Here is a 27,324-nt window from a genome sequence, read left to right as displayed (position 1 = left end):
TTAAAGGCGTCTTTAAAAAGGAAGCTCTTCAGATTGCTTTTAAATGGTTTAGGTCATTTTCTTCTTCAATAATTTTTTATAATTGTTTCTAATCCTACAAGTTTATATCTTGGTGAGAAAAGTGGCACACTCACCCCTGAGATAGAAGGGAAGTCCAGAAACTAAACAGAAATTTTCCTACAGACCAAAGTGCCAGGTGCCAAGAGCTAATTCAGTGGGAGAACTAATTCAGAATGAATTTACCTACCTATTTTACTTTCAGTGATGGAATTGTTAAGAGTTTTTGATTAATGGATCTTAAAGAACGTGATATACTATGGGGAGTAAATAGTTATTAATGAATTGGGGTTCGTTCAGAGACAGTGTTTTAAAAAACTAAAAGTAGGATTTTAAAGGTAATGTGATGAGTAACAGGAATCCAATGTGATTCGATTAGGATTGCAGACAGAGCTTGATAGGTGTGGAAGAGGCTTAATGAGTCTTAGTGCCCATGCAAATATGGATTCCCTACTTATTCAGACTTTCCTTTCTAACCTCCATTCTCCTTTGCAGATTCTGGTCAAACAAATGATTTCAGAATGGCCCACTAGTTCTCGTGCATAATTTCAGATTAAAAAAAAAAAAGGAGCAGTGCGGGGTTTGAACCCCCAAGCCTCAGGTTCCTTAGGCTGTAGCGCTAACCACTACGCAACACTCTCCTACGCTTTGAGATCTCTAAGCCTTGGGAAATCCTGCATTATTAGGGCCAGCTACCTACCTGGGGACCGCGCCTGTCCGCTCCTCGCGGAAGAAGGGGTCACAGGTTTCGTAGGGGGCGGGCCCCTGCCTCCGATTGAGGTGGCAATAATCCATCCAGAAGTACTGGATGTTTTAATTGCGGAGACCCTGGTCACTGGCTTAATCAATGCCCATCTGGCCGGTGCCCAAAGCCGCCCTTCGGACGGACTTTGGTGCAAAGAGGGGAAACCCTGTATACCAGCTGCCCTTGTTATTGTTGACATGTTCTCTTGATAACCTGAAGTTTTTTCCCACTACAAATGAAACTGCTCAGACTATGGTGAACACTTTACTTTGCGAAATCATCCCTAGGTGGGGATGTCCCACACACATCAACAGATAATGGTCCTGCTTTCACTGCCAGAGTATGCAAAGATTTAGCTATCGCATTCCGCATTGAGTGGAAATTTCATCTCCCATATCACCCACAGAGTTCCGGTATTGTCGAACGCATGAACAGGACTATTAAAGATAAAATCTGGAAAGCCACAGCTGGCACATTTGTGAATGGAAAAAAATTCCTTCCTATTGTTTTAGCTGAAATTAGGATGTTGCAAAATTAAAATGTGTTTTTCTTTTCTTTTTCTTAGCAGCGGTTCGGATATATGCATGCCCATCCCAGTTTTGGCACTAGGATATTTCTGGTGTTTTCCAGGGATCCTCTTTGTCACTGCAGAGATAAAGACGATCCAAAGAGACATTAGCTTTTCTAAATATGAGATGGTTATGATATGCATTATTTGTCCATATAATTTACTCATGTGTTCATCTCTGTTTTGTTTTTCTATAACAATGTGTTTATTTCCAGAGATAAGTTCAGCTCTGAACACTTGACCGATGGAAGAATAGTTTGAAACCTAGAGCTATATGTTTTGTGTCTTGTCTGTGTCATGTGGTCTGTGTTTTGTTTACTTGTTTTGGTTTGAGGGGTACCCCAGGATATATAATATTGGCCATTTCTAGAGCTAGCTCTTTTCCCACTTTTTACTAGCCCAAATGCGCAATGTTCTTTTTTCCCTATAATTTGCATATGCTAAATGTAGCTTAGTTAGGGGTTATATTTTTAAGAAAAGGTTTTAAAAGGTTTTATTCTATATCTATACAGTGTTTATTCTATGGTGCTCACTTGATATGAACCATTCAGTACACATTTCTGACTGACATAATTTTTTTAATACATTCAGTACAGAATTATGGTCTCTCTGAATTGCCATAATAGTTATATGCGGCACACAAAAACATATCTTTTTGAAATGTCTGATTAAGAACCTTAAGTACTTGAATATTGTCTCTCTTTTGCCATAACTATAACAAGTAAATGTATTAATATTGTCACATGTTGCCACATTCAGTACAGGCAACCTGGTCTCTCTCTCTCTCTCTCTCTCTCTCTCTCTACATTCAGTACAGGCAACATGGTTTCTCTTCCATTTTCTATCACACTGGAGTACAGCTGCTGAATGATATCGGGACTCTTTTCAAATCCCTCCCTGTATGCACAGACATCATTTCATCTAAAGGGTGAACACCACTAATTTCCAGTGATCCTGTGCAAACATCATTTCATCCCAAGTGTGCATCTCACCAGTTTAAAGAGACTGCCGGTTCCTGCTAGACTGTAATTCATCTTCCTGCACCCTGACTGCAAAGACTTTTCCACACATGCTGTACACAATGTTTCCTGTTCATCGGAGATAGCCACCTTCCTAAGAACGCTTTGCTGTACAATTCCTCCTATTTAACCTATTCTATGGACATTTCAGACTTTATTTCATATGCTGTACATCCACTACCTCTTGGAATGGGGAATGAGACATTCCAAAAGCTGCTGAACTTTACTGAACTCCATACTTACATTGAACAACTTAAGAAAACCTCCAAAGAAGTGAATCATACTATCACTTTTGAAAATGGACAGATTGCACAAAATTTGCTCCAAGATGCTCATGTCTCAAGCTTTGGAACTTTTCTTTGAGTATTCGCCCACTGCAAACCATGTATTTAATGTTTTAATTCATCCTATCTTAACTATTCTACAAATTTTGCTATGTATTGTTATGATTCTCCTTTGCTGTAGAGTGAAACACGTGTACATTTCTTTTCTCACAAAGTTCCTTCTAGCTTTTAAGGCAGTTATACATGAATTTCCAGTATCTTCTCTGACAACTTGCTAATTTGGTTCTAATTTGGTTTTAATTTGGCATGGCCTACTGCATTACCATTACCAGGGTCAGAGATAATATTATCCCATATCCCATACTTACATACTCTCTTATGACATCCTTGTACCTTTTTGCCTGGGCCTCCTGAGAAAGTTTCCTACAACCCTTATGCACGTTCATTCGCTCAACGACGGGTAAGATATGGGCATACTGGGATCCCCGCCCAGATTATGGCCTATACGACCTAAGACAGAGGTTTGAACTCATAATGGGAACTGTTCATCTTCATAGCTTGGAGGACAGCTATGATATACTGTTAGAGATTGGCAAGGCATAAGCGAGGCAAGCTGGCTAAGGGTACCACAAGTTTGCTTTCATTTCAAAGAATATGGAAGATGTCAGCATAGCCGTTGCAGGCGTTCAGCATTTTCGGTTGGCATAGCTGGTGTCACCAAAGGCCAATGGGAAATTGTATCAATCTGACTCTGGCAAGGGGATGCAGATAGACCCTGAGGGCAGGAAGACGGTTTCAAGTAGTCCTGATTCTAAAATGTGTTAATGTATTAATCAGAAACTATTGTCCGAGGCATACTGGAAATTTAACTACAGCCTAGTATTCTTTTTTGGAAATTATAGGTATGCTTCACTGTTGCAGCATCAGATTTTGCTTTAGGTGATATTTACTGGCTCTGTGGAGACCTCCGGCTCCGTGTTAAACTACTCAGCCAGTAGATAGGCCAGTGCGCTTTAGCTATACATTGATGAGATAGGGGTCCCAAGAGGGGTCCCAGATGAATTCAAGGCCCGAGACCAGGTTAACGCTAGGTTTGAGTCCCTTATTACTATCAATAAGAATGTTGAACTTAGACCTTCTTACTGTTATAATCTTTATTATTATCTGCACTCTTGTTGCTTATGTAATTTTTAGACTGTTCCTGTGCTGTTTGACTCATTGCAGCCCCTAAAACCCCTCCTCAAGAGACATATCTAGAATATCTCTCCCTCCACGCTCATGCTGTGCATTTATGACGTCATTTTCATGACGTAAGAGGGGATTGAAATGAAAGGATAGATTTTCTGTCTCTGTCTATGAAAGAATAATGGAAACAAGTGGAATTGTCCAATAAAAAGGTGCACCAAATAAAGATGTCTTTCAACTCATCTGGACAATCAGGTTATTCTTTATTCTTCCAAAAATACTCGACCCGACATGTACATGTTTCGGCCCTACGGCCTGCGTCAGGAGTCTATAGATAATGTATAAAATTATATATATGCATATAGAGCCATATGTACACTACAAAGAACATAATATATGCTAATAAGAATAACAAATACATACATTTTAAGAATATATTAAAAATATTATAAATATATTAAAAAGACAGAAACAACAACACTTTGCATATAAAAATCTCATAAAGCCATGCAAACAACAATATATTAAATACAAAAGTATAACCAACTAATATCGTATAAAATTGTTCAAATTAATATCAAATAAATCATAATAATAATTAAAATTAAATATAATCTAGATATCACAATAAAATGATTTAAACATCCTATATATTAATGGATCAAAAGTTAATGATAAAGTATAATCCCAAGGAAATTAATAACGTATAATCAATACAAATCAAAATATTGTATACTCATGCAGTAGAGAAATATATATTTATATATTGTTACTAAAGAAATTAATAATAACAAAAATTAAAATTCACAATAAGACAATTAGACAATTCAACCATTTCATATATTAATAAATTAAAAAAATTTTTATTAATCAACTAATTAAAAAATAATAACTAATTAAGTTAATATAACAATACTGATTAAGTAATTAAAAAGATAATAAATAATTAGAAAGATAATTAATCAATGTATTATCCCAAGGAGATTAAAGATAAAAATAAAATGTATCATAAACATATTTGACAAAAAACAATAGTCACAAAAGATTAAAATATTATTTAAAGTATTATTAAAATATATTTTATTTTATAAAATCATTGAACCAATGTCCCACAGACTACTTAGAGATAATCAATATAAAAATGAACAACTAGACATAGCAATAGTCAATATTAAAATAAAATGTTAATAACCCAAACATACTCAGTGAAATAAATAAAGGTATGAGAACACTGCAGTACCTTAAAGATCTTTGGATGTAAATAACCTCTAGTATGGACCACTCTAGCAACCTGTATTAATCTAAAATGGAAATAGTACATCTATTAAAAAATAGTACATCTATTAAAGAATAGTACATCTTTTGAAAAATATGTGACAAAAAGTAAAATATAAAGCTGAAGTATCCCAAAACAGCAGACATTAAAAATTAAAACTAAAGACCAAAAGAGAATAGTTGTCAAAACTCAGTCGTTAAAATACTTGCACAAAGAAAAGGACGTCAAAACGCAGTTGTTAAAAAACTGGCACAAAGAGTCAAAAGGTAAAAATGTTAAAACTGCTCGATAAACTAATCAAGGCTAAAAAGCAAACTCAGGACAAGGACGGTTGCAGACACGCTGTCGCTCAAGTACTGGCACCAAAAGTAAGGCTATAAAACCACAACCCAATAAACTAAATGAAAACAAGAATTAAAGTAAAAATAAAAATAAAAATAGCCCTTACCAGAACGCCGTCGTGTAGATGCTGGCTGTGAAAGAAAAATTGTAAAGTGACCAGGTCGCAAAAACGCTGTAAATAGAAAAACGGAGGAAAACGTGATGACGTGAAAAACGTGATGACGTCATCCGTATCTGTAAAGGGAACAAAAAAAAGCCCTATGGACAAAAAGAAAGCCAAAAACTTCTCAAAAAACAGGAGAAACTATAAAAAAGACATAAAAATGTAAAAGAAACATGAAAAAGAGGACAAATAACAAAGAAAAATGTGTATATAAAAAGGTGTAATATAAAAATATAAACAACGGAGAATAAAAATGAAAAATAATTGAAAAATAATAATAATAATAAATGAAAAATAATAATATAAAAAAATACTTTGTCAATAAAGAAAAAAGAATTAAAAAAGGAAAAATGGAAAAAAAAAAAAAATAAAGATAAAATAGGGCTCACAGACAAGCTTTTAAGTCTAAATCTATATTAAGGCCATGTGGACTGATGGTATTGTAATTGTGTATAAAGCGTTGTTCCTCCTTTATAAGGAAATTATCAGAATTGCCACCTCTCCACCTGGTCTTAACAACTTTCAAAACAAAAAACTTTAAATCCGCAATGCAGTGTCCTTTATCATACCAATGTTCAACTATCGGAGCAGATGGTACATTTCTACTGATACAGCTTCTATGTTCTATTAATCTAGTTTTAATCATCCGTTTTGTTTTACCAATATACCATTTATCACAAGGACAAATGATGGCGTAAATCACTTGAGATGTCTGACAGTCACTATATTCTTTCAGATTTATTTTAGCTCTAGTCACTGGATGTTCATAACTAGTCACCGTCATACTATGCTTACATATAGAACAATGTCCGCAAGGTATGTGTCCCACAGGATCATTGCTGATAACTGGGGATTCTGGTAGAGCAGAAGGCACTAAGATGTCTCTTAGATTCCTATTTCTTGAATATGCTATTATTGGTTTAACATTTTCGAAACAAGCATGTGGTTGTAGAATGTGCCAATTTTTTCTAATGATATTCTGTATATCACTAGAAAGATATGAAAATCTCAGAGTACACACTAGTTCAGGTTTTGATCTGACTGTAACTTGATGTAATAAGTCATCTCTATGTTTTGTTAGTGCTTTTTGGTAACATTCATCAACACATTCTTTTGGATATCCCCTGGCTATAAAATTATATCGCATAGCCGGAGCCTGTTTTTCAAATTCTTCAATATCTGTACACAATCTGCGTAACCTTAAAAATTGTGAAAAAGGAAGATTCTTCTTAAGACTCCTGTTGTGAAAACTTGTAAAATGCAGATAGGAATTTCTATCAGTATCTTTTCTAAAAATGGTAGTTTTTAAACCATAAGCCGTTTTAAAAATTCTCATATCCAAAAAAGAAATGGATTCGCTGTTATGTTCAATCTTAAATTTCAGATTTTCATCACACGTGTTTAACCATTGGTGAAAAAGGTTGAGTTCTTCATTTGTTCCCCTCCACAATATGAAAATATCATCGATGTATCTTTTATACATCACCACATTGTTTTGAAAAGGATGTGTTTGTAAAAAGATATCCTCAAAATTCGCAACATAGAGATTTGCAATGTCCGGAGCCATGGATGAGCCCATGGCTGTACCTTTAATCTGCTGAAAAAATTGTCCTTGAAAACAGAAATAATTATTTGTTAATGCTATGCTTGCTAGTGTGAGTACAAAATGATTAGGTATTCTTTTGTGTGTTTCTCTTTTTCTAAGTGTTCTTTCAATGATTTCTAATGCAGACAGTTGTGGAATGTTTGTATATAATGATTCGATATCCATAGTAACCAATATAATATCATTCAACAAACCTTCATATTCATCAATAATATTGATCATATGTGAAGAATCTCTAATGTATGATGTAATGCCTGGAATAAATGGTCTTAGAAAAAAATCTACAAATTTTGACAAAGGTTCTAAGATGGAACCATTTCCAGAAATAATAGGACGACCTGGAGGATTAGTGTTAGATTTGTGTATCTTCGGTAACATATAGATGGTAGGGATAGTAGGATAATCAACAGTCAGAAAAGCACTCTCTTTCATAGTTATGAACCCTGCTTCTTTTGCTATCTTGACTAGAGAATCAATCTCCGTTTTAAGTTGTTCGGTAGGATCAATTTGTAAAGGTGCATAGTATATTTGATCAAAGATTTGTCTCTCTACCTCAGAAATATATAGCAAACGATCCATTATGACAATACCGCCACCTTTATCAGCAGGTTTTATGACAATGTCGGTGTTCTCCTTTAGTTCTTTAATAGCAGATTGCTCTGTTTTTGAAAGGTTGAAGAACATTTTCTTTTTGTGCTCTTTTTCTAAAATGGCAATATCATGAGTAACACATGATTGGAAAGCTTCAATAAGTGGGTCTATAGGGCCCGGAGGAAACCAATTCGATACAGGTTTAAGAACCGACATATCTGTATAAGATGGACTATTTGAAAAAAAGTGCATAATCTGAAGTTTTCTTTGAAATCTAAAAAGATCAATTTTAGTTTGAAATGAATCATATGGACTTGATGGGACAAAGGATAAACCTTTCCGTAGAACATCTGTTTGAACTTGAGATAGACTAAATTTAGAAATATTAAATATGGGAATTTCTTCTCTCTGATTTTGATTTTGAGATGGCATGATTTGAGAATTATTTAATAACTTACACTGCCTCTGCTTCTTCCTCTGCCTCTTCCTCTTCCTCTGTTCGAATAAAAAAACCTGTTTTGGTACTGTTGAGGCTGTGGATATCTGTTTTGTTGGTAATACTGATAACCCCCTCGTATATTCAGTCCCTGATGTTTTATCAATGGTCTGTAGTTGTTTGGCTGTATCGGCCCTCTTTCGGGCCATATTTTTTCTAAAAAATTATCTGTATGAGGATCTGTGTGAGAAACAAGATGAGAGGCAGGAACAATAGGGCTTTTAAGTGGGGATACAAAGAGTTCATCTGAGTCACTCCTAATCCTTTTTCTCATTTGAGTGCCCGAAGTAGATGGTCCATTATTGATGGTACCATTAGGTGACTGGATAATAGGAACAGAAATGCCTTGTCTATCTCCCTTATTTTTTCTTGGATGTCCTTGATTACCTTGGTTTGTATGATAAAGACGATCTTGATTTTTAAAGAATGAAAATTTCCTTCTCTTCTGAAATTCTTTAGGTTTACTCCAAGGGTAAATACTCCCTTTGTTATAATCTTCTAGATCACGTTGCATTTTGGAATTCTTGGTCTTTTTAATCCCTAATGTAAAGGATTCTAATTTCTTCTCTACTCCATTCATAATACAATCATACCAACGTGCCTCCTGAGATTTCATGTGTTCCGCGACGCATTGGTGAGGAGGAGAGTCATCCACACCAGATGGCTGCCTACAGGACATGCCTCTCACGGCGAAAAGCACGATCTGTAGGAAGTCAGCCAGCACAGATGACTCTCCTCCTGGCCAGCGTCTCTAATCCTCTCCTCGCACCTCCTGGATCCCTCCACCAAAGTGGGTCGCAGCCAGATGGGCCTCCGCGCACTGGATTTAGTGTGAAGCCAGCTGGAAAGTTTGCGTGACACTGCCTTAGTGTGTACAAAAATAATTTTATGTGTGTTAACCTATAAAATAATGCTTGTAAAATCAATCTGAAGACTTTATAAAGTTCTAATCCAAATCAAATGTGTTTTTTATTGAAATGACTGTAAAACAGCCTCCCCAAAAATCTACTAAAATTAGGGTATAAAGCCAAATTTCTGACAAGTGAGCTAAATATGTTTGCCTATGTACATTTCTATAAGGGATGGCCCTGCCACCAGGTGAACTAGGTGAAATGAAAGGATAGATTTTCTGTCTCTGTCTATGAAAGGACACATTTGAAAAGGACACACATATTTTATGTCTTTTGTTCCTGCCTGTGCTGGAAGTAATCAAATGAAGAATGTTGGGTGTTTACTCTCTTAATGGTTTGGGAAGAGGTCATTTAATTTATGTTAACTAGGTTAGTTGTCTGAGACATGAAGGCTCAACCCCCCACAGCTCTTAACACCTTTAAGATTTAAACAATGAAGTACATATCCTGCTCACGCACCCCCTCCCCTCTCTTGTCCATCCCCCTTTTGTTGTGATGGTTACCACTGACCCATGTAACAGATATATAAATGTTTTGCAGACTCATAATAAATCAGGCAAAAATCTCTTTAGAATACTGGCTACCTATCTTTCTTTCTAAGGGGAATTGCCTCCAGATGACAGAATATTTTGCAGAACAATTTCGGGACCTAGAAACGGATCCTGTTCGTTTCACTAAGGATCTGCCTAGTGCATCAAAATCTGAGGGGTAGTGACACAGCACCTGAATGGCAAGAGATCAACAATTTACAGTTGCTCTCAGTGAAGTATAGGGATTTTCAGCAGAGGCTTGCACTCAAAGCTTTCCATGTCTAACGGGACTGTCTTGTTTTTATGTAGCATGTCCTGTTGTCCCCAAGCACAGCTTTGGGACGCTGAAATGTCCCGTTTTCAGAAAGAGCATCCCGAAGCAGTGCCTAAAACGTTGACGCCGATGCAGTAATAGATCAGGTGCGTGAACTTGGCCGCTGCGGCGGAGGCATGGGGGGAGCAGGGAGAGAGAAAAAAGACAGAAAGAAAGAAAGGGGCAAGGAGAAAGAAAGAAAGAGAAAGAAGTGAAAGAAAGGATGCACAGTCAGAAGGAAGTGCAACCAGAGACTCATGAAATCACCAGACAACAAAGGTAGGAAAATGATTTTATTTCAATTTGTGATCAAAATGCGTCAGTTTTGAGAATTTATGTCTGCTGTCTATATTTTGCACTATATTTAACATGAGCATATGTCCCGTTTTGAACAGGGAAGGGCGGTCTGGGGGGGCTGGAGGGGGGGCTGAGGGGGGGGGCTGGAGGGATCCAGGAGGGTTCCTGTCCCATTTTGAGGAAAAAAATTAATGGTCACGTTATCCATGTCCCACCTCCTCTAAAGAGTGTCCTGAAACAGTGCCTAAAATGTCGATCGTGGAGGCTGGGATTTCTTCCTGCTTTCCGAATGCCAACGCAGCAACAGATCAGGTGCATGCAGTGACTGCACAAGCCTACTCCCTTCCCCCAATGTTAATTCTGACATTGGAGAGGAAGTTCCGGGCCAGCCAATCGCTGCCTGGCTGGCCCGGAACTTCCTCTCCGACGTAAGCTTGTGCAGTCGTTGCACCCACCTGGCCTGTTGCTGCGTCAGTGGTGTTGGCAGCTTGGAGAAATCAGTCGCTGCAGCAGCAGCAGCTTGGCGAGGGCAGGGAGAGAGAAAGAAAGAAAGGGGAGAGAGAAAGAAAGACAGAAAGAAAGAAAGAAAGGATGCAGTCAGAAGGAAGTGCAACCAGAGATTCATGACATCACCATGCAACAAAGGTAGGAAAAATTATTTTATTTTCAATTTAGTAGTGATCAAAATGTCTCAGTTTTGAGAATTTATGTCTGCTGTCTATATTTTGCACTATATTTAACATTATCATATGTCCTATTTTAAATGGGGAGGGGGATCCAGTGGGGTTCCTGTCCCATTATGAAGAAAAAAAATAAATGGTCATGTTATCCATGTCCCACCTCTGGAAGTTTTCCTCAGAGGGGTGGGACATGGCAACCCTTGAGCATGGACTGTGCTAAAGGCTCTGTGCCACGCTGATTTACTATTATTGTGCAGGATGAGGGCTGGAAATATTTGGTAATGGCAGCAGCAGGAGCAAGAGAAGGAAGGGCAGGGAAAGGTAAATGAGATTCTGGACACTTTGGGGAGAGGGAAGGGATATTCTAGACATCTTGAGGATAGGGAAGAGGCAAGATGAGATGCTGGGCATCTTGGAAGGGAGGCTAGGGAACGAGAGGGGAGATGCTATACACAGAGAGGTGGGGAAGGGAACAGGAGATGTTGGACTATGGGGAGTAGAGCTTGAGCTGCCTTCGGGGGGAGGCGGCACACTGCTGAAGAGTCATCTAGGCCACTGGATACCCATGGGCCAACCTTGATCCCAAAAGCCGATAGCCCATGGTTCTTTAGTCTGAAAAAAAGACAACTGGAGGGGATAAGATAATATTTTAGAAAATTGTAAGTGGTGGAACAAGTAAATGGGAAACATTATTTACCTTTCCATTAGCACCAATAATAATTGCTTGTAAAATTGCAAGTATTGGCACTAATTGGCTCAGTCAATTAAACTGCATGTGCCAATTAGACATGTGCCAAAATTTGCATGTTCAATTTTTAGTGCTCTTTTTGGAATTCTGGTATAATGCTGATTTATGCATTAAGGCACCTGTAAGAGGCACCTGACACGGCAGGTGCCTAGAAAAATGGTGCCTGCTGTGTGTCAATCATGGACAGGCGCCACTTACAAAATCACAGCTAGAAAGGACCCTAGGCACCAGAAATGTAGGCCAGGGTTTTACAGGCCTACATTTCCGGCATTTAGGCTCCTTGTTAGGGTTACCATATGTCCATGAAAACCTGGACACGTCCTCTTTTTAGAGGACTACCCAGGCATCCGGAGGGATTTCCACAACTTGGCAGTTTGTATGGGTTTTGGAAATCCTGAGCTCAGAGGCCGCATCTTGAAGCCTTTGCGTATGCACGGCTGTCACCATGATGATGTCATAAGCACATGCGCAGGCACGTGACATCATTGCGTCAACATCCGCACATGTGCGAAGGCTTCTAAATGCGGCCTTTGCGCTCAGAGAGGTTCATGGGGTTGGAGCTGGGGGAGGAATGGGATGGAGCCGGAGGCAGAATGGGGAAGGCTGGGGGTGGAATGGGGTGGGGCCAGGCATCCTCTTTTTTTCAAAGGGGAAATCTAGCAATCCTAGTCCTTGTAGAATCAGGGCCAGCAGTGCTTAGTGATGGCAAAGTCCATCACCACCCCTAAACACACCCACTTCCGAGCTTTGGTGTCACTAGACACTACTAGAAGCCATGGACCCAGGCACCGGCCCCGAGGGCGCCTACCGGCACCTAATTTCTTTAAATGCATTTTTAATTTTTTTTTTAATGGTGCAACCAATTATCGTGCCACTTAAAACTAATTAAAATATTTGTTAGGTGCCATTAGGCACAATTTATGCACCTGCCAGTGCCTAATGTTCAGCGGCTTTACATAAATCCGGGCCTTAGGGCCTGATTCTATATATAGCATCAAAAAAATCAATGCCATGAACTATATAAAGAATCATGCTTAGTGGCCGTACATGGCATAACATTTAGGCACAGCCGTTTAGGCCAAGGAAATCCAGGCCTAGATACCTGCACTTAACTTGCGTGTGGATCAGGCGCATTCTACTGTATACCAGCGTGCTTAACTGTTCGGAACGCCCACAATCAGGCCATGCTCCTCCCTTGGCCATGACCCCTTTTCAGATTCATGCATTAGAACTGACATGCACTACTTTATAAAATATGCCTACCAAGTGGTGCATATAACGTCTAATTGGTGCCAATTAGCATCAATTATGAAGTGCTAATTGTCATTTATTGGTGCCAATCGGCCTTGTTAAACAATTAAGCTGTGCACACAAGTTAACTTTTCTTGATACAGCCTTCGGGCAAAACATGTCCCTTCCCGATATGAGCAACAAAGTAAAAAAAATAAATAAATAAGTTAAAAGCTTTTATATATAAAAATTTTTTTTTTATTTAGCACGGAGCACTTAAAGCACTAAGAATACTTTATAAAAAAATATAAACGGGTCTAATGAGGAGGCCAGTGCCAAAACAGTATTTTAGCCATTGAAAACACTTGGCTAATACTGGCCCTTCTGAAGACTTAAGAAGAGAATTAAAAAATGATTGAAGTTTTGTAGGATACTGTTTGTTAGATAGTATAATGCTGTAACAAAAACACTTAGGGGAGAAATTACCAGCATGAGCTACCAATAAGATGGGTCATTTTCCATCTAACTCATGCTATTTTACGCAATGAGACCTAGTTACTAATAACTATGATTATCAGTACAATAACCTGTCTAATGATAGCGCATATTGGCAACTTCTCCCGTAGGTATTTATATATATTTATAGAATAGTCTAAAAATAGGCAACCTGTTATAAAGCTACCCTTCTTGTTGAACATTACACATGAACACAGTTTAATAAATAACATATCAAATTATAACTACATGCAGGATTTAGGTGATATCACTACATTTTATACCATCAATGCCAAATACTGTACTACATAACAAAAGTGACTAAAGCAGATGCCTACCTAAATCTGAAGTATGAATTCTCATAGTACAGCAGGACAAGAGCAGCACGAGCATGAGGCAATAGGCTGACATCCTGTACAAAGCAAACAAAAAACTTATGTTACTTTTTCCAGACAAATGTGACCCCCTTCCCCCCTTCTGAAGAATGCCTTTGCTGAAGAGCGTGAGGCATGGAATTCTTCAAGGAGTCACTAAGTATGAGTGTGTGGACAAAAGAACGTTTGGAGGGGTTGGAGGCCCCTAACTAGAGTAGAAATGAGGGCTAGTATGAAAGGGAGAAGAGGAATAAGATCATGGCTTTTGACCATCCTGATTCTCCTGTCAAAACCCTAGTCCTGAGGGAGACTACTGAAAGTGCTTATAGAGGTAAGATCCATGTGGGTTTTCCAGAAGAACAACAGACAGCAGAGTGTTTCAGCTTGGTGAGAAGATAGTGTGGTTTCAGGCTGAGGAACAAGGGTGGTACCCGGAGTGGCTCACTGAGAGAATAAGCTGGGATTTTGCCCTCCTGAAGGTGTCATCAGGAGAGGACAGGACAAAGACTGTGTGAAGATCCATTTCAAAGGGGTAACTGTGAGAGTGAGAGACCTTGCTTCCAACAGAGTGGGAGGAATGTTTCAGCTTGGTGGGAAAGATAAAGTGGTCCCAGGCTGAGGGAAGAGGGTGGGATTCGGAACAGCTCACCCTGTGTAATAAAGGAGTTGAATGAAGAGATTGGGGAGCATAATGGAAGTGTTTATGAAGTGACATTATGATAAACAGCTTTGATAAAACCAGTGTCAGTAAAGTGAACTGCAAATAGTTTGAACTAACTCTGCAGTCAAGTTCAAGTTTCAGTTATCAATTACACCCTAGTCACAGGCACAGTCTTTGTTTCCACCACCTCTTCCGGGAGACTATGCCATGCATCTACTACCCTTTCCGTAAAAAAGTATTTCCTCAGATTACTCCGGAGCCTATCACCTCTTAGCTTCATCGTATGCCCTCTCATTGTAGAGTTTTACTTTCAAATGAAAGAGACTCGACTCATGCACATTTATATTATGTAGGTATTTAAACGACTCTATCACATCTTCCCTCTCCCGCCTTTCCTCAAAAGTATACAGATTGAGATCCTTAAATCTGTCCCTATACACCGTACGACAAAGATCGCACTAGAGAGTTGCGCGGGGACAGAAATCCCACCCGTCCCCACCAAAGTCTTACCCGTCCCCACCCGTCCCCATGAGGAATACCACCTGTCCCCACCCGTCCCCGTGAGGAATCCCTCCGTCCCCATCCGTCCCCGTGAGGAATCCCCTCCGTCCCCGCCCGTCCCCCGTGAGGAATCCCCTCTGTCCCCGCCCGTCCCTATAAACTTCAGAAATAGTTATTTCATTTAATTATGCTACTGAATTAAAGGCTCTGGTAGAAACCCATTTACAAATAAGCAAAAAGACTTTATTAATTTGGAAATATTAATTGGGAAGAATAAATACTTTGTAAACGGGTTTCTACCTGAGCCTCTTTTGTTTATAAATTTTTATCAACACAACTAATATACTACTTTATCCTGAAGCAAAAAAAAAAAAAAAGAAATAGAATTCTTTTCCTACCTTTGTTGCCTGGTTTCTGCTTTCCTCATGTTCTCATTCAGTTCCTTCCATCCACTGTCTCTCTTCCTTCTGCGTCTTCCATTTGCTCTGTTACTATGCCTCTCCCTTTCTCCCCCCTTCCAAATTGGTCTGGCACCCATCTTCTTCCCTCCGCTCTCCCCATAGTCTGGCATCTCTGTCTTCTTCCCTGCCAGCGTCTTCTCCCCACTCTCTCTTCCCCATTTCCTTTCAGCGTCCTTCTCCCCCATCTTCCCCATGTCCTGTCAGTGTTCTTCTCCCCCCTCTGTCTTCCCCATGTCCTTTCAGTGTCCTTCTCCCCCTCTGTCTTCCCCATGTCCTTTCAGTGTCCTTCTCCCCCTCTGTCTTCTCCATGTCCTTTCAGCGTTCTTCTCCCTCTCTGTCTTCCCCATGGCCTTTCAGCGTCCTTCTCCACCCCCCCATCTTCCCCATGGCATTTCAGCATCCTTCTCCACCCCCCCCGTCTTCCCCATGTCCTTTCAGCGTCCTTCTCCACCCCTTTGTCTTCCCCATGTGCTTTCAGCGTCCTTCTCCCCCCCCCGTCTTCCCCATGTCCTGTCAGCATCCTTCTCCCCCTTCTGTCTTCCACAAATGCTTTCAGTGTCCTTCCCCCCCCCGTCTTCCCCATGGCCTTTCAGCGTCCTTCTCCACCCCTTTGTCTTCCCCAGTGCTATCAGCGTCCTTCTTCCCCCTCCTTTTCTCCCGCCCCGGGTGCAGCACAGCCGGCCAGGTCCCCTTACTTTTGTGGCGCTTCCCCGACCGACCGACCGACAACAGCCCCGGTCTGACATACTTCCCTGCCCTTAACCGCAAATCTAAATTTCCTTCTTACAGCTGCTGTAAGAAGGTAATTTAGATTCGCGGTTAAGGGCAGGGAGGTTTGTCGGACTAGGGCTGTTGTCGGTCGGTCGGGGAAGCACCACAAAAGTAAGGGGACCTGGCCGGCTGTGCTGCACCCGGGGCGGGGCGGACCGCCCCCCTCTCTTGGTAGCCATTCGAGCCGCGAGGCTACTCCTCCTTACCTACCCTGCCTGCAGCACAGAGCCGAACGGAAGTCTTCCGATGTCAGCGCTGACATTGGGAAGACTTCCGTTCGGCTCTGTGCTGCAAGCAGAGCAGGTAGGGAGAAAAGCCGCGCGACTTAGTACATCCAGCCCCGCAGGAACCCCGCTACCCTCGGAGGCATTCCCACGGGATCCCCGAGACCCTAGGGAGCGTCTCCATGGGATTCCTGCGACCCTAGGGGGCATCCCCATGGGATCCCCGTGACCCGAAGGGGGAACCCGCGGGATGCCCGCGGGTCCCGCGGGATTCCCGTCATCCCCTTTCCCGTGCAGCTCTCAAGATCGCACACCATTTTAGTAGCTTTCCTCTGGACCAGCTCCATCCTTTTTATATCTTTTTGAAGGTGCGGCCTCCAGATTTGGACACAATATTCTAAATGAGATCTCACCAGAGTCTTATACAGGGACATCAATACCTCCTTTTTCCTACTGGCCATACCTCTCCCTATGCACCCTATCATCCTTCTAGCTTTCGCCTGTTTGACCACCTTAAGATCATCACATACTATCACTGTTAGTTTGGAACATAGCATGGAATACTTAGACCCTCTTCTATCAAACTGCGCTAGCAGTTTTTAGCACAGAGAGCCACTCTGAATGGCCCGCGCTGCTCCCGATGCTCATAGGAACTCTATGAGCATCGGGAGCAGCGTGGCTCAACGCGCTACAAACTGCTAGCGCAGTTTGATAGAAGAGGCCCTTAGAGTGGCTATTCAAGCCAGCCATTGACCTGGCATAAATGATTGTGCATAACTTTAGGCATGCAAGTGCTGACTTACACTAGTATTGTATAACAGAATCCTGGCACACAGGTGCCGTTATAGAATTGCTGCTCAGCTTAGTGCACCTAACTATAGATGCCCATTTATATGTTTAGGGTTTGTGGTTGGGTTTTTAAAAAAAAAATTCTTGATATACTGCCATTTCTGATTTATAGATCAAAATTGTTTACAATAAAATAAAATAAATAATTAACACAAATACCAGCATGAAAAGAACAGCAATAATGATAGAATAAAAATCATACCACAAAGTTAATTTAAACAAAGTTAAAACAAAGGATTATATGGAATCACCCCCAAAGACTAGGGGACACTCAAAGTTATAGAGTAATACTTTTAAAACCGTTAGGAGGAAATATTTTTTTCACTCAGAGAATAGTTAAGCTCTGGAATGCATTGCCAGAGGATGTGGTAAGAGCGGTTAATATAGCTGGTTTTAAAAAAGGGTTAGACAAGTTCCTGGAGGAAAAGTCCATAAACTGCTCTTGAGACAGACATGGTTGAAGCCATTGCTTGCCCTAGATCGGTGGCATGGAATGCTTCTACTATTTGGGCTTTTGCCAGGTACTTGTGATTTGGATTAGAGAGTTGCGCGGGGACAGAAATCCCACCCATCCCCGCCAGGATCCTCTCCGTCCCCCCCCGTCCCCGTCAGGATCCTCTCCATCCCCACCCATCCCCGCAAGGAATTACCTCCATCCCCGCCCGTCCCCATAAAAAGCAGCAATTACTTCTGACAGGATCATCAATTCCACAGTTTCTTTTGTGTTTCCGCTGCTGTTTTCCTTGTGGAATCTCTTTGGTGGAACCCTTTTTTGTTTTCTGTTCAGGTAATTAACTTATAAACCCCCTCTTTTAGTAAGGCTGACGTGTCCATTATATTCTATGGATGAACCCTGCTTCCAAAGACTTCCATCCCCGTGGGAGTCCCGTTGACTAGAGGGGGGTCCCCATGGGAGTCCCATGGGTTAGGGGGAATTCCCGCGGGACCCTTGGGATTCCCGCGATCCCCGTTCCCATGCAGACCTCTAATTTGGATTGGCCTCCGTGAAGACGGGCTAAATGGACCATTGGTCTGATCCACTAAGGCTATGCTTATGTTCTCATGTGCCCCTGAATGTATGTATAATTTGAAACATCTACAATAGACATTACAAATTATGGTCTCCTTTCACTAAGCCATAGTAGAGGTTTCTACCGCAGCCCAGAGTGCTATATGATCCAACACTCATAGGAATTCTATGAACGTTGGAGCATTTAGCACTCCAAGCCATGGTAGAAACCTCTACTGCAGTTTAGTAAAAGGGGGCTATATGCATATCACCTTGTCAAATCTTCTATGTGCTACGCTCAATCAGGCCAATGATCCATAGAGCCCAGCAGCCTATCTCAGATAATGGCCAATCCAGGTTATTAAGAGATCCCCAGCAAATCTGAAAGAAAAGACCACTTCTTCCTGTTCACTTCCATGAATCAGCTGTGTCAGTCCCCAAGTTTACCTGACTGATAATTGTTTAAGGACTTTTCCTCCAGCTATGTTAGATGCCTTGATCCCATCCTTCGGCAACAAACTTCACACCTCGTTTGCTGATTGAGTGAAATAAGACTTTCTCCAATTTGTTTTACATCTGCTACTAGTTTCATGGAGTATCTCTCAGTCCTGGAACCATTTGAAACGGTACAAAAAAATGCACTCTTTATGAGGGGGCCGCTGAAAAGTTCTCAGAGAATGATGTGGAGCCATAAAACTTATAAGTTGTGTCAAGAAAAGTGTGGAATAACGTGTAAGTTTCATGGCTTCACATCATTTAGTTGGGCTATGAGCCGAAAAAAAAAAAAAACACACCTAAACTTACTTGCTCCACGTCATCACTTCATCATGCTTCTATTCCTTTCTCTCCTCTCTTCTACCTTCCAAAGTATTTAGATCAATGCTGTCTTGTTAAAATGTTTATTTTATTTTTATTTTTCCTCTAACTCTACTTTTCACTTCTCTATTACCCTCCAGGTACTTTAGTTAGATTGTGAGCCTTCGGGACAGTAAGGGAATTTTTCAAGTACCTTTCTTATTTCTAATCTTAATGTATATTTTCTGTAAACCGCTTAGAACCTAACGGATGTAGCGGTATATAAGAAATAAATTACTTTACATTACAAAATGTTTGTCATATCTTCGATAGAACGCAGCCAATTCTTATGAAATTTAGTGTGTCATGTGCTGAATAATGTTGATGTAAAATGTTGTAAGTATTTCCCACAGCACCACAACACTACCTTGTGAAAATGAATAGCGAACTGAATAAAAACACATCTAAAAGTTTTAGGGCATATCTTGCAGAAAAATGTAAAGTCAAAAAGTAATGTTTCAATTAAGCAGATGTTCAAAGTGTACTCCCTTTCCACAAAGGCACGCCCTCAGCTTTGGGCACCACTGATCTATGGACTTGTCAACAACGCTCTGTTTCAGCTCAGCCCAAACAGAGATGAGGTGCTGTTTAAGGTCTTCGTCATCAGATATTGCTGTCTGGTAGATGCGTTTCTGTATCAGCCCCCGGATCCGGAAGTCAATTGGTGTTTAGGTCTGCAAACCAGATGAAGCTGATGCTGTGCTCCAGGTACTTGGTCAAAAACTGTTTGCACTGTTTCAGGTTCGTGTCTTTGCTGTGTAAAGTTAACTCTTGGGTACGAGACTTTTTAAGACATTTTAATTTCAGATCGTCTTGAATTATCCTAGCCACAGTTGTCTGGCTTATTCCTGCTTCTCTTGCTATTTGGCAAGTTGTTCAGTGTGTTGCCGACGCGTCATCCTGGCTCAGTACAAGATCACGTACAAGGTCAATGTGATGTTGTGTGCGAATTAAGCGCAGTTGTCCACTGCCTGGCGATGACCCACAATGCCTGTCGCTCGGATCTTGCGTAGCAGCTCATCAAGGCCGCTTTTGTTCCAACCCTTCTGTGGGAACTCTTTCAACAATCGTCGACTAATGTAACCTTTTAGCAGTACCAAGTTCTTTATCAGAATTCAGTCTTCTGAAGTGAAAACCATTTTTATGCAGAGACTATTTACAAACTATAGTCTGATTCTGCGAATATCCCTTAGCAACAATTCATTTTCGCAAGGTAGTGTTGTGGTGCAGTGGGAAATTTACATTGTGCATGATAATCATTGAAGACACGGCACACTAAATTTCACAAGAATTGGCCGAGTTCTGTGGAAGATGCAACAAAAAACATTTTGGTGTTTGGTTTTTAATGGTTCATAAGAACATAAGAACATAAGAAAAGCCCTCACCGGATCAGACCGAGGTCCATCCAGTCCGGTGATCTGCACACGCGGCGGCCCATTTAAGTACTCCTGATTGGAGACCCAGTTATACCATAGCCCTCGATACAATTTGCAAGAAGGTGTGCATCCAACTTGCGCTTGAATCCCAGAACAGTAATCTCTGTCACAACATCCTCCGGGAGAGCATTCCAAATTCCCAGCACGTGCTGTGTAAAAAAGAACTTCCTGACATTCGTTCTGAACCTGCTGCCACTCAGTTTCAGTCTGTGACCTCTTGTCCGTGTCACATCCGAAAAAGTCAGCAATGCTTCTTCTTGGTCGATTTTATCAAATCCCTTTATTATTTTAAAAGTCTCTATTAAATCCCCTCTCAGTCTTCTCTGCTCGAGGGTAAACAATCCCAATTTCCTAAGGCGCTCTTTGTAGCTCAAATTCTCCAATCCCTTGACAAGTTTCGTGGCTCTCCTCTGTACCCTTTCCAGCAGAATTATATTTTTCTTGAGGTATGGAGACCAGTGTTGGACACAGTATTCCAATTGCGGTCTGACCATCTATATAATAAAACCGTAGGCGGCGCATGCGCAGTCTTATCGGCGTGCTTCCATGATCCGTATGTCCGTGGCCGCCAAGACTGCAGCATGCCCCGCTCTTACTACGGTCCCACTGCCCTACACTCTCCAGAAGGACTGGACTGTACGAGTCCCCAGCACAAGCGTGTCGGCTCGAGCCACTTCTCATCTCTGCCTTGATTACACATAACAATAAAAAATGCCCCAGACGTTAACACCAGCCAGAGAGCAAGAGGAGCGCCTGCGATCCACTGTCACGTGAGCCCTGCATTTGACACATAGGAAGTGTGCATGCGCGGCTTACGATTCTTTGAAAGACGCGGCGGTGGCTAATCTCACGATCCCCGCCTGCGTTGGACTTCCGACGCAGGCGGGGATCATGAGAGGAGCCACCGCCGCATCTTTCAACTAAAAAAAAACAACAAACCAAGGCGGATGTCGGCCCGATGGCTGGAGTTCACCGCTGAGTCCGGTGAGGAGTGCTTCCCTCAACAGGAACCGTCGGGTCTAATTCAAATACTCCCAGCAGGTCGGGAGGGGGCGGAGCAGGCTCGCACGCCTGGCGCGGACCGGACAGGAACTAGACTCCCTGCAGGAGCCATCCTGTTGGCTGGAGATCACCGGACTGGACAGGGGGAGCAGGTAAGGGGGTGCTGCAGTACAGGAGGAGCGGGGAAGAGGTGATTCTGGACAGGGGGGGAGGTAACAGGAAGGGAGGCCTACTGCTGGATAGGGGAAGCAGGGAAGAGGTACTGCTAGACCGGGAGGGGGGGGATAAAAGGAAGGGAGAAGGGCTCCTGCAAAGGAGAATAGCTACTGCTGGATATGGGGAGCTGGAAATGGGGTGATGCTGAACAGGGGGAGATAAAAGGAAGAGGGCTACTGCTATATAGGGGGAGCAGGGAATGGGTGGGGGTGCTGCTGGACAGGGAGGAGGTAAAAGTAAGGGAGAAGGGCTGCTATCACCCGTTAATGTAACGGGCTAAACAACTAGTTGCTCTATAAAGTGGCATTATTACATCTTCCGATCTACTCGTGATCCCCTTTTTAATCATGCCCAACATCCTGTTTGCTTTCTTCGCCGCCGCCGCACATTGTGCCAAAGGCTTTAGGGTTCTGTCAATCAGTACCCCCAAATCCCTTTCTTGTTCACATTTTGCTAATGTCACCCCCAACATCTTATATTCGTGTTCTTTATTTTTTTTTCCTAGATGCATCACCTTGCATTTGTTTATGTTAAAATTCATCTGCCACTTTGTTGCCCATGCTTCTAGCTTGTACAGATCCTTCTGGAGTTCCTCGCAGTCCCTTTGAGAGTCAACAGCCCGACATAGTTTTGTATCGTCTGCAAACTTTATTATATTGCGAGTTGTTTCCTCCTCCAAGTCATTTATAAAAATATTGAACAAGATAGGCCCAAGAACCGAGCCCTGGGGCACTCCGCTAGTCACCCTCTCCCATTCCGAAAATTTCCCATTTATGTTAACCCTCTGCTTTCTGTTCTCCAACCACTTGCCGATCCATCTGTGCACTTCTCCTCCTACTCCATGGCTTAGTAGTTTCTTCATAAGCCTTGCATGCGGAACCTTGTCAAATGCTTTCTGGAAGTCCAAGTAAACTATGTCCACTGAATCTCCACTATCTACTTGTTTGTTCACTTTCTCAAAGAATTGTAGTAAATTTGTCAAACATGACTTCCCTTTCCTGAATCCGTGTTGACTAGCCCTTATTAGGTTGTAATCCTCCAAATGTTGTACAATGTTGTCTTTAATCAGTGTTTCAATTATCTTCCCTGGATCACCTCTTGATCCTTTTTTGAAAATTGGGATAACATTTGCTATCCTCCAGTCTTCTGGTATTTTCCCAGTTCTAATTGACATATTAGCCACAGATTGTAGCAATTCACCAATTTCGACCTTAAGTTCCTTTAATACCCTCGGGTGAATTCCATCCGGTCCAGGGGATTTGTCGCTTTTCAGTTTGTCAATCTGAAAGTATATCATGTCCAACGTTACATTTACTGTTGTGAGTCTTTCTTCTATGCCTCCGGTAAATATCTTTCCTGTGTCTGGCACTGTTGAAATGTCCTCATTTGTGAAGACAGAGGCAAAGAATGAATTTAACTTATCGGCAACTTGCTTCTCCTCCTTAATTGCCCCTTTCTTTCCTTGATCGTCGAGAGGGCCCACTGCCTCTCTTTCTGGTTTCTTACCTTTTATATATCTAAAAAAGGGCTTGAAGTTTTTGGTTTCTTGTGCTATCTTTTCTTCATAGACGTTTTTGGTGTCTCTTACCACTTTATGACACTTTTTCTGATCTCTTTTGTGACAGTTCCAGGCCTCAGATGTTTTTTCTCGTTTCCATTTTTTAAACGAGTTCCTCTTCTCCCTCACTGCATCTTTCACCCCTTTTGGTTCTCCTTTGTTCTTCTTTCGCCTTCCTTTAGATATCTTCGGTATGTGAAGATTCTGTGCTTCTGTGATGGTGTTTTTCAGCAGAGACCATGCTTGATCAACTGTCTAGATTTCTGCTTTGATCTTCTTGAGCCGTTTTCTAACCATGGATCTCATACTGTCATAATTGCCTTTTTTGAAGTTAAAGGTCGTGGCTTTATTCTTGATTGGTTTCTTCTTTCCGATGCTAATGGTAAAATAGATCATATTGTGATCACTAGTCCCTATCGGGGCCTTAACTTTTACATCAGTCGCTCTTCCTGAAATTCCATTTATGACCAAGTCCAGGACTGCATTTCCTCTTGTCGGTTCTCCTACCATTTGCTCCATAAAGCAATCTCCTATCATTTCCAGGAATTTTATCTCCCTGCCGCAGTTTGACGTTCCTAAATTCCAGTTTATCCCCGGAAAGTTAAAGTCTCCCATGATCGTCACATTGCCTGATTTGCATCCACGAATAATTTCCTCCATCATTTCTTTGTCTGTTTCCTCAGTCTGTCCCGGTGGACGATAATAGAGGCCAATATGTGTGTGAGCCTCTTTATGTCCAGGAATCTTTATCCAGAGTGATTCTAGTTTTCCATTTGCTTCTGTCTCTCCTTCTCTAACAGACTCTATTTCTTCTTGGACAGATAGAGCAATACCTCCCCCTTTCTGCCCTATCCTATCTCTTCTGTATAGTTTATATCCTTGTAATGCTGTGTCCCATTCATTTTCTTCATTCCACCATGTTTCTGTTATTCCTATGATATCCGGATGTTGTCTACTTGCTAACTCTTCCAGCTCTCCCATTTTGTTTCCTAAGCTTCTGGCATTCGTGTATATACATTTAAGTTCAGTTAGTGCTAAGTTTCTGGATTTAGTGGTCCACACATCCTTTCTTGTGTCCAATTGATCCCTTTCATTACCTCCTGTAGTGTCCACATATTCATGCCCTATATCTGTATGATTGCTTGGAGTTTCCTCCTCAGGATATCCTGGTGTCCGGGCCATCGACCGGCTGTCGAATGTTGGCTCTCCCCTGATCTTTAGTTTAAAGCCTTCTCAATAAACTTCCTTATGTTCTCAGCCAGAACTCTCGCTCCTTGTTTGGCTAGGTGAAGTCCGTCCTTTCTATAATATCCACTCTTTCCCCAGAATGTATTCCAGTTTCGCACGAAGTCAAAACCCTCTTCCTCGCACCAATGCCTCATCCAGGCGTTCACAGCTCTTAGTTCATCCTGTCTCGTAGCGTCCGCTCTCAGTACCGGAAGGATTTCTGAGAAAGCCACCTTCACCTCTTCGACCTTCAACTGCCTTCCAAGTGAGCGGAGCTGATCCTTTAATTCTTCCCTGTCGTACTTCCGTCTGCAAACATCATTTGTTCCCACATGGATGAGCACTGCAGTTTCCTTTCCCCCTGCTTCATCTATGATCCTTGTGATCCTGCTGGCCACATCCTTGACTCTTGCACCAGGCAGGCAGGTGACTAATCTATCCCTTCTTCCTCCTGCAATGTGGCTGTCCACATTTCTGATTATGGAATCTCCTACTATAATCCCAATCTTCTCTAGTTGGAGGATCCTCGGGGGTCTTAAGTCTGTATCCTCGGTGTAAGTCATGTTTTCCTTCATCTGTGTCTCGTCCCCAGTTGGTGTATCGTCTCTGCTGATTGGATTGTTGTCTCTTTCTGCATCAATTGTTCCATCCTCCTTGGTTGATCGGTTGCTGATCTCAAGCCCTGGGGTCTCCACAATCTGCTGGTGGGCATCTTCGATGTATTTTTCCAATTCTTCTATCTCTTCACTAGAGCTGGACTCCACATTCAACCTCTCCTGCATGCGATTTCCCTCTTTAATAATGAGAAGTTCTTCAAGTTCCTTCACCGTTCCCTCCAGCAGCCAGACTTGCTGTTTCAGGCTTTCCAGTTCCCTACACCGACTGCAAATGTATGCCATAGTCCCAGAGGGGAGGTATTCATACATACTGCAGCTGGTACAGAAGACTGGAAAGCTCATCTTCTGGGTTCCGTGTGCGTTCATAACCTCCTTATGTCCCAAGGACTTGGTCTCAATTAATTTATTGGCCTTGCTTCCTGGCTCTTTTTTAAGGCGTCTTCGCAAAGGCGCTCTCGCTAAGGCGAGCGCCTTTGCCGCTCGCCTTCGCTGCGTGCCGAACGGCCCTCTCCCTTATAAGGGTGAGCCAAGTCGCGCTGTTGCTGACACGCAGGGGGTGGGCGGAGCTACCTCTCGCCTACCCCGCGCTGCCTGCGATCTTTTGTAGCCTGCTGGTTTTGAAAGATTGAAATAAAAACTATCACCTTTCAGTACTCGCTGCTCCGGTGGTTCCTGCCTCTCCCACCGGCTTTTCTTGACTGTCCGTGGCTCTCCCTTATAAGGGTGAGCCGAGTCGCGCTGTTGCTGATGCGCAGGGGGTGGGCGGAGCTACCTCTCACCTATCCCGCGCTGCCTGCGATCTTTTGTAGCCTGCTGGTTTTGAAAGATTGAAATAAAAACTATCACCTTTCAGTACTCGCTGCTCCAGTGGTTCCTGCCTCCCCCACCGGTTTATAGTGCATATACCTGTCCCATTCCTTTCTTGATTTTATGAACCTCAAAAACTCTTGTTTATGGGTTTAGCTCCAGCAACATAATGCAAGAAAGAAAAGAAAGACTGTAATTTACAAAGATGAGAGAACCAGCAAAACCATATAATCCACAGAAAATAATGTATCTGCCTAAAAGAAAAGATGAAAAATATACCTGTTTGTTGTATATGTACAGCTATGTCCAAACAATCAGCAATGCTATGAGGAGAAGCTATCATGAGGCAGAGAGAAAAAAAGGGAGAATATGTTATTGTTTTTTTAACAGTACTAGTGCAAGATAAAATTCTAGAAATAGAAGCAAGGATGAGACAACAGCAGAATAAGCAACATGATGTATGAGAAAGAACTACAGAGAGGAAAACAAGGAACTTACGAGGAGAATAACAGAAATGGTTTACTACACACATCAGAGAGAAAGGAATATATAGGAGGAAAGACCTTGAGAAAGAGTAGTTTATTTATTTATTTTTTCATTTTTATAGCCTGTCCTCCCCAGCCTGTCCAAAAGGCTCACAATCTAACTAAAGCACCATATTTAAGCAAACAACATATTAACATAACAAATAAATTAATAGTATCAGTCCAATAACAAAAAAAAAAGAAGTCAAGATAACTAACATAAAATAAAATAAAGTTCTGTTAATTATTTACTTTAAAAAACCCACAAAGAAAATAATAGTTTTCATTACTTAAATATGTTTTCCAATGGAACAGAACACTTGTACTGTGAAGTTTTAAATTACCTGTTCGACCCTGGTACAGAGCAGAATTGTGTGTTCAACCTTTCTGTCTGCTGTCACCCTTATGCAATAGCTAGAGAAGGATTTCGGAACATGCATATTTCAAATGGGTGGAGTTAAACCATGAAAGGGGTTAGTTGTCACAAAGTACAAGGACCCCCAGAGGCCAGCGTCAGGCAACTTAGCCAAATAAAACAACAGATTCTACCTTAAAGTCACATTAGACTTTACTTTTCTGTTCGTGTACCTTCTCTACTTCTGTTTCAATATCCCATGCATGGTGAGGACTATTAAATACATTTTACCAGATTATGCATTTTTAGGGGTCATTTACTAACAGTGTGCAGGCATCCTT

The 27,324-nt window shown here is 41.6% G+C and overlaps 1 protein-coding gene across 5 annotated transcripts in view; it reads right to left on the bottom strand.

Annotated features, from left to right (window-relative positions):
* The window catches only part of LOC117346340 (E3 ubiquitin-protein ligase TRIM39-like), a 200,123-nt gene that overhangs the window by 42,232 nt on the left and 130,567 nt on the right, over positions 1 to 27,324 (bottom strand). For 4 of the 5 annotated variants that reach the window (XM_033915743.1, XM_033915769.1, XM_033915779.1 and 1 more), the window contains 2 exons: positions 26,384 to 26,440; positions 13,875 to 13,948 (listed from right to left, as the gene is read on the bottom strand). In XM_033915743.1, coding sequence (XP_033771634.1) covers positions 13,875 to 13,947 — 73 coding nt within the window. In that variant the 5' untranslated portion in view covers position 13,948; positions 26,384 to 26,440. Of the gene's footprint in view, positions 1 to 13,874; positions 13,949 to 26,383; positions 26,441 to 26,972; positions 27,026 to 27,324 lie in introns of those variants that run through there. The other variant, XM_033915760.1, reaches the window with a different exon arrangement.

This window comes from Geotrypetes seraphini, chromosome 1, assembly GCF_902459505.1.
Source record: "Geotrypetes seraphini chromosome 1, aGeoSer1.1, whole genome shotgun sequence".
Classification (NCBI taxonomy): domain Eukaryota; kingdom Metazoa; phylum Chordata; class Amphibia; order Gymnophiona; family Dermophiidae; genus Geotrypetes; species Geotrypetes seraphini.
The sequence above is the reverse complement of the archived record's forward strand: the minus strand, read 5'-3'. Positions and strand labels throughout refer to the sequence as shown.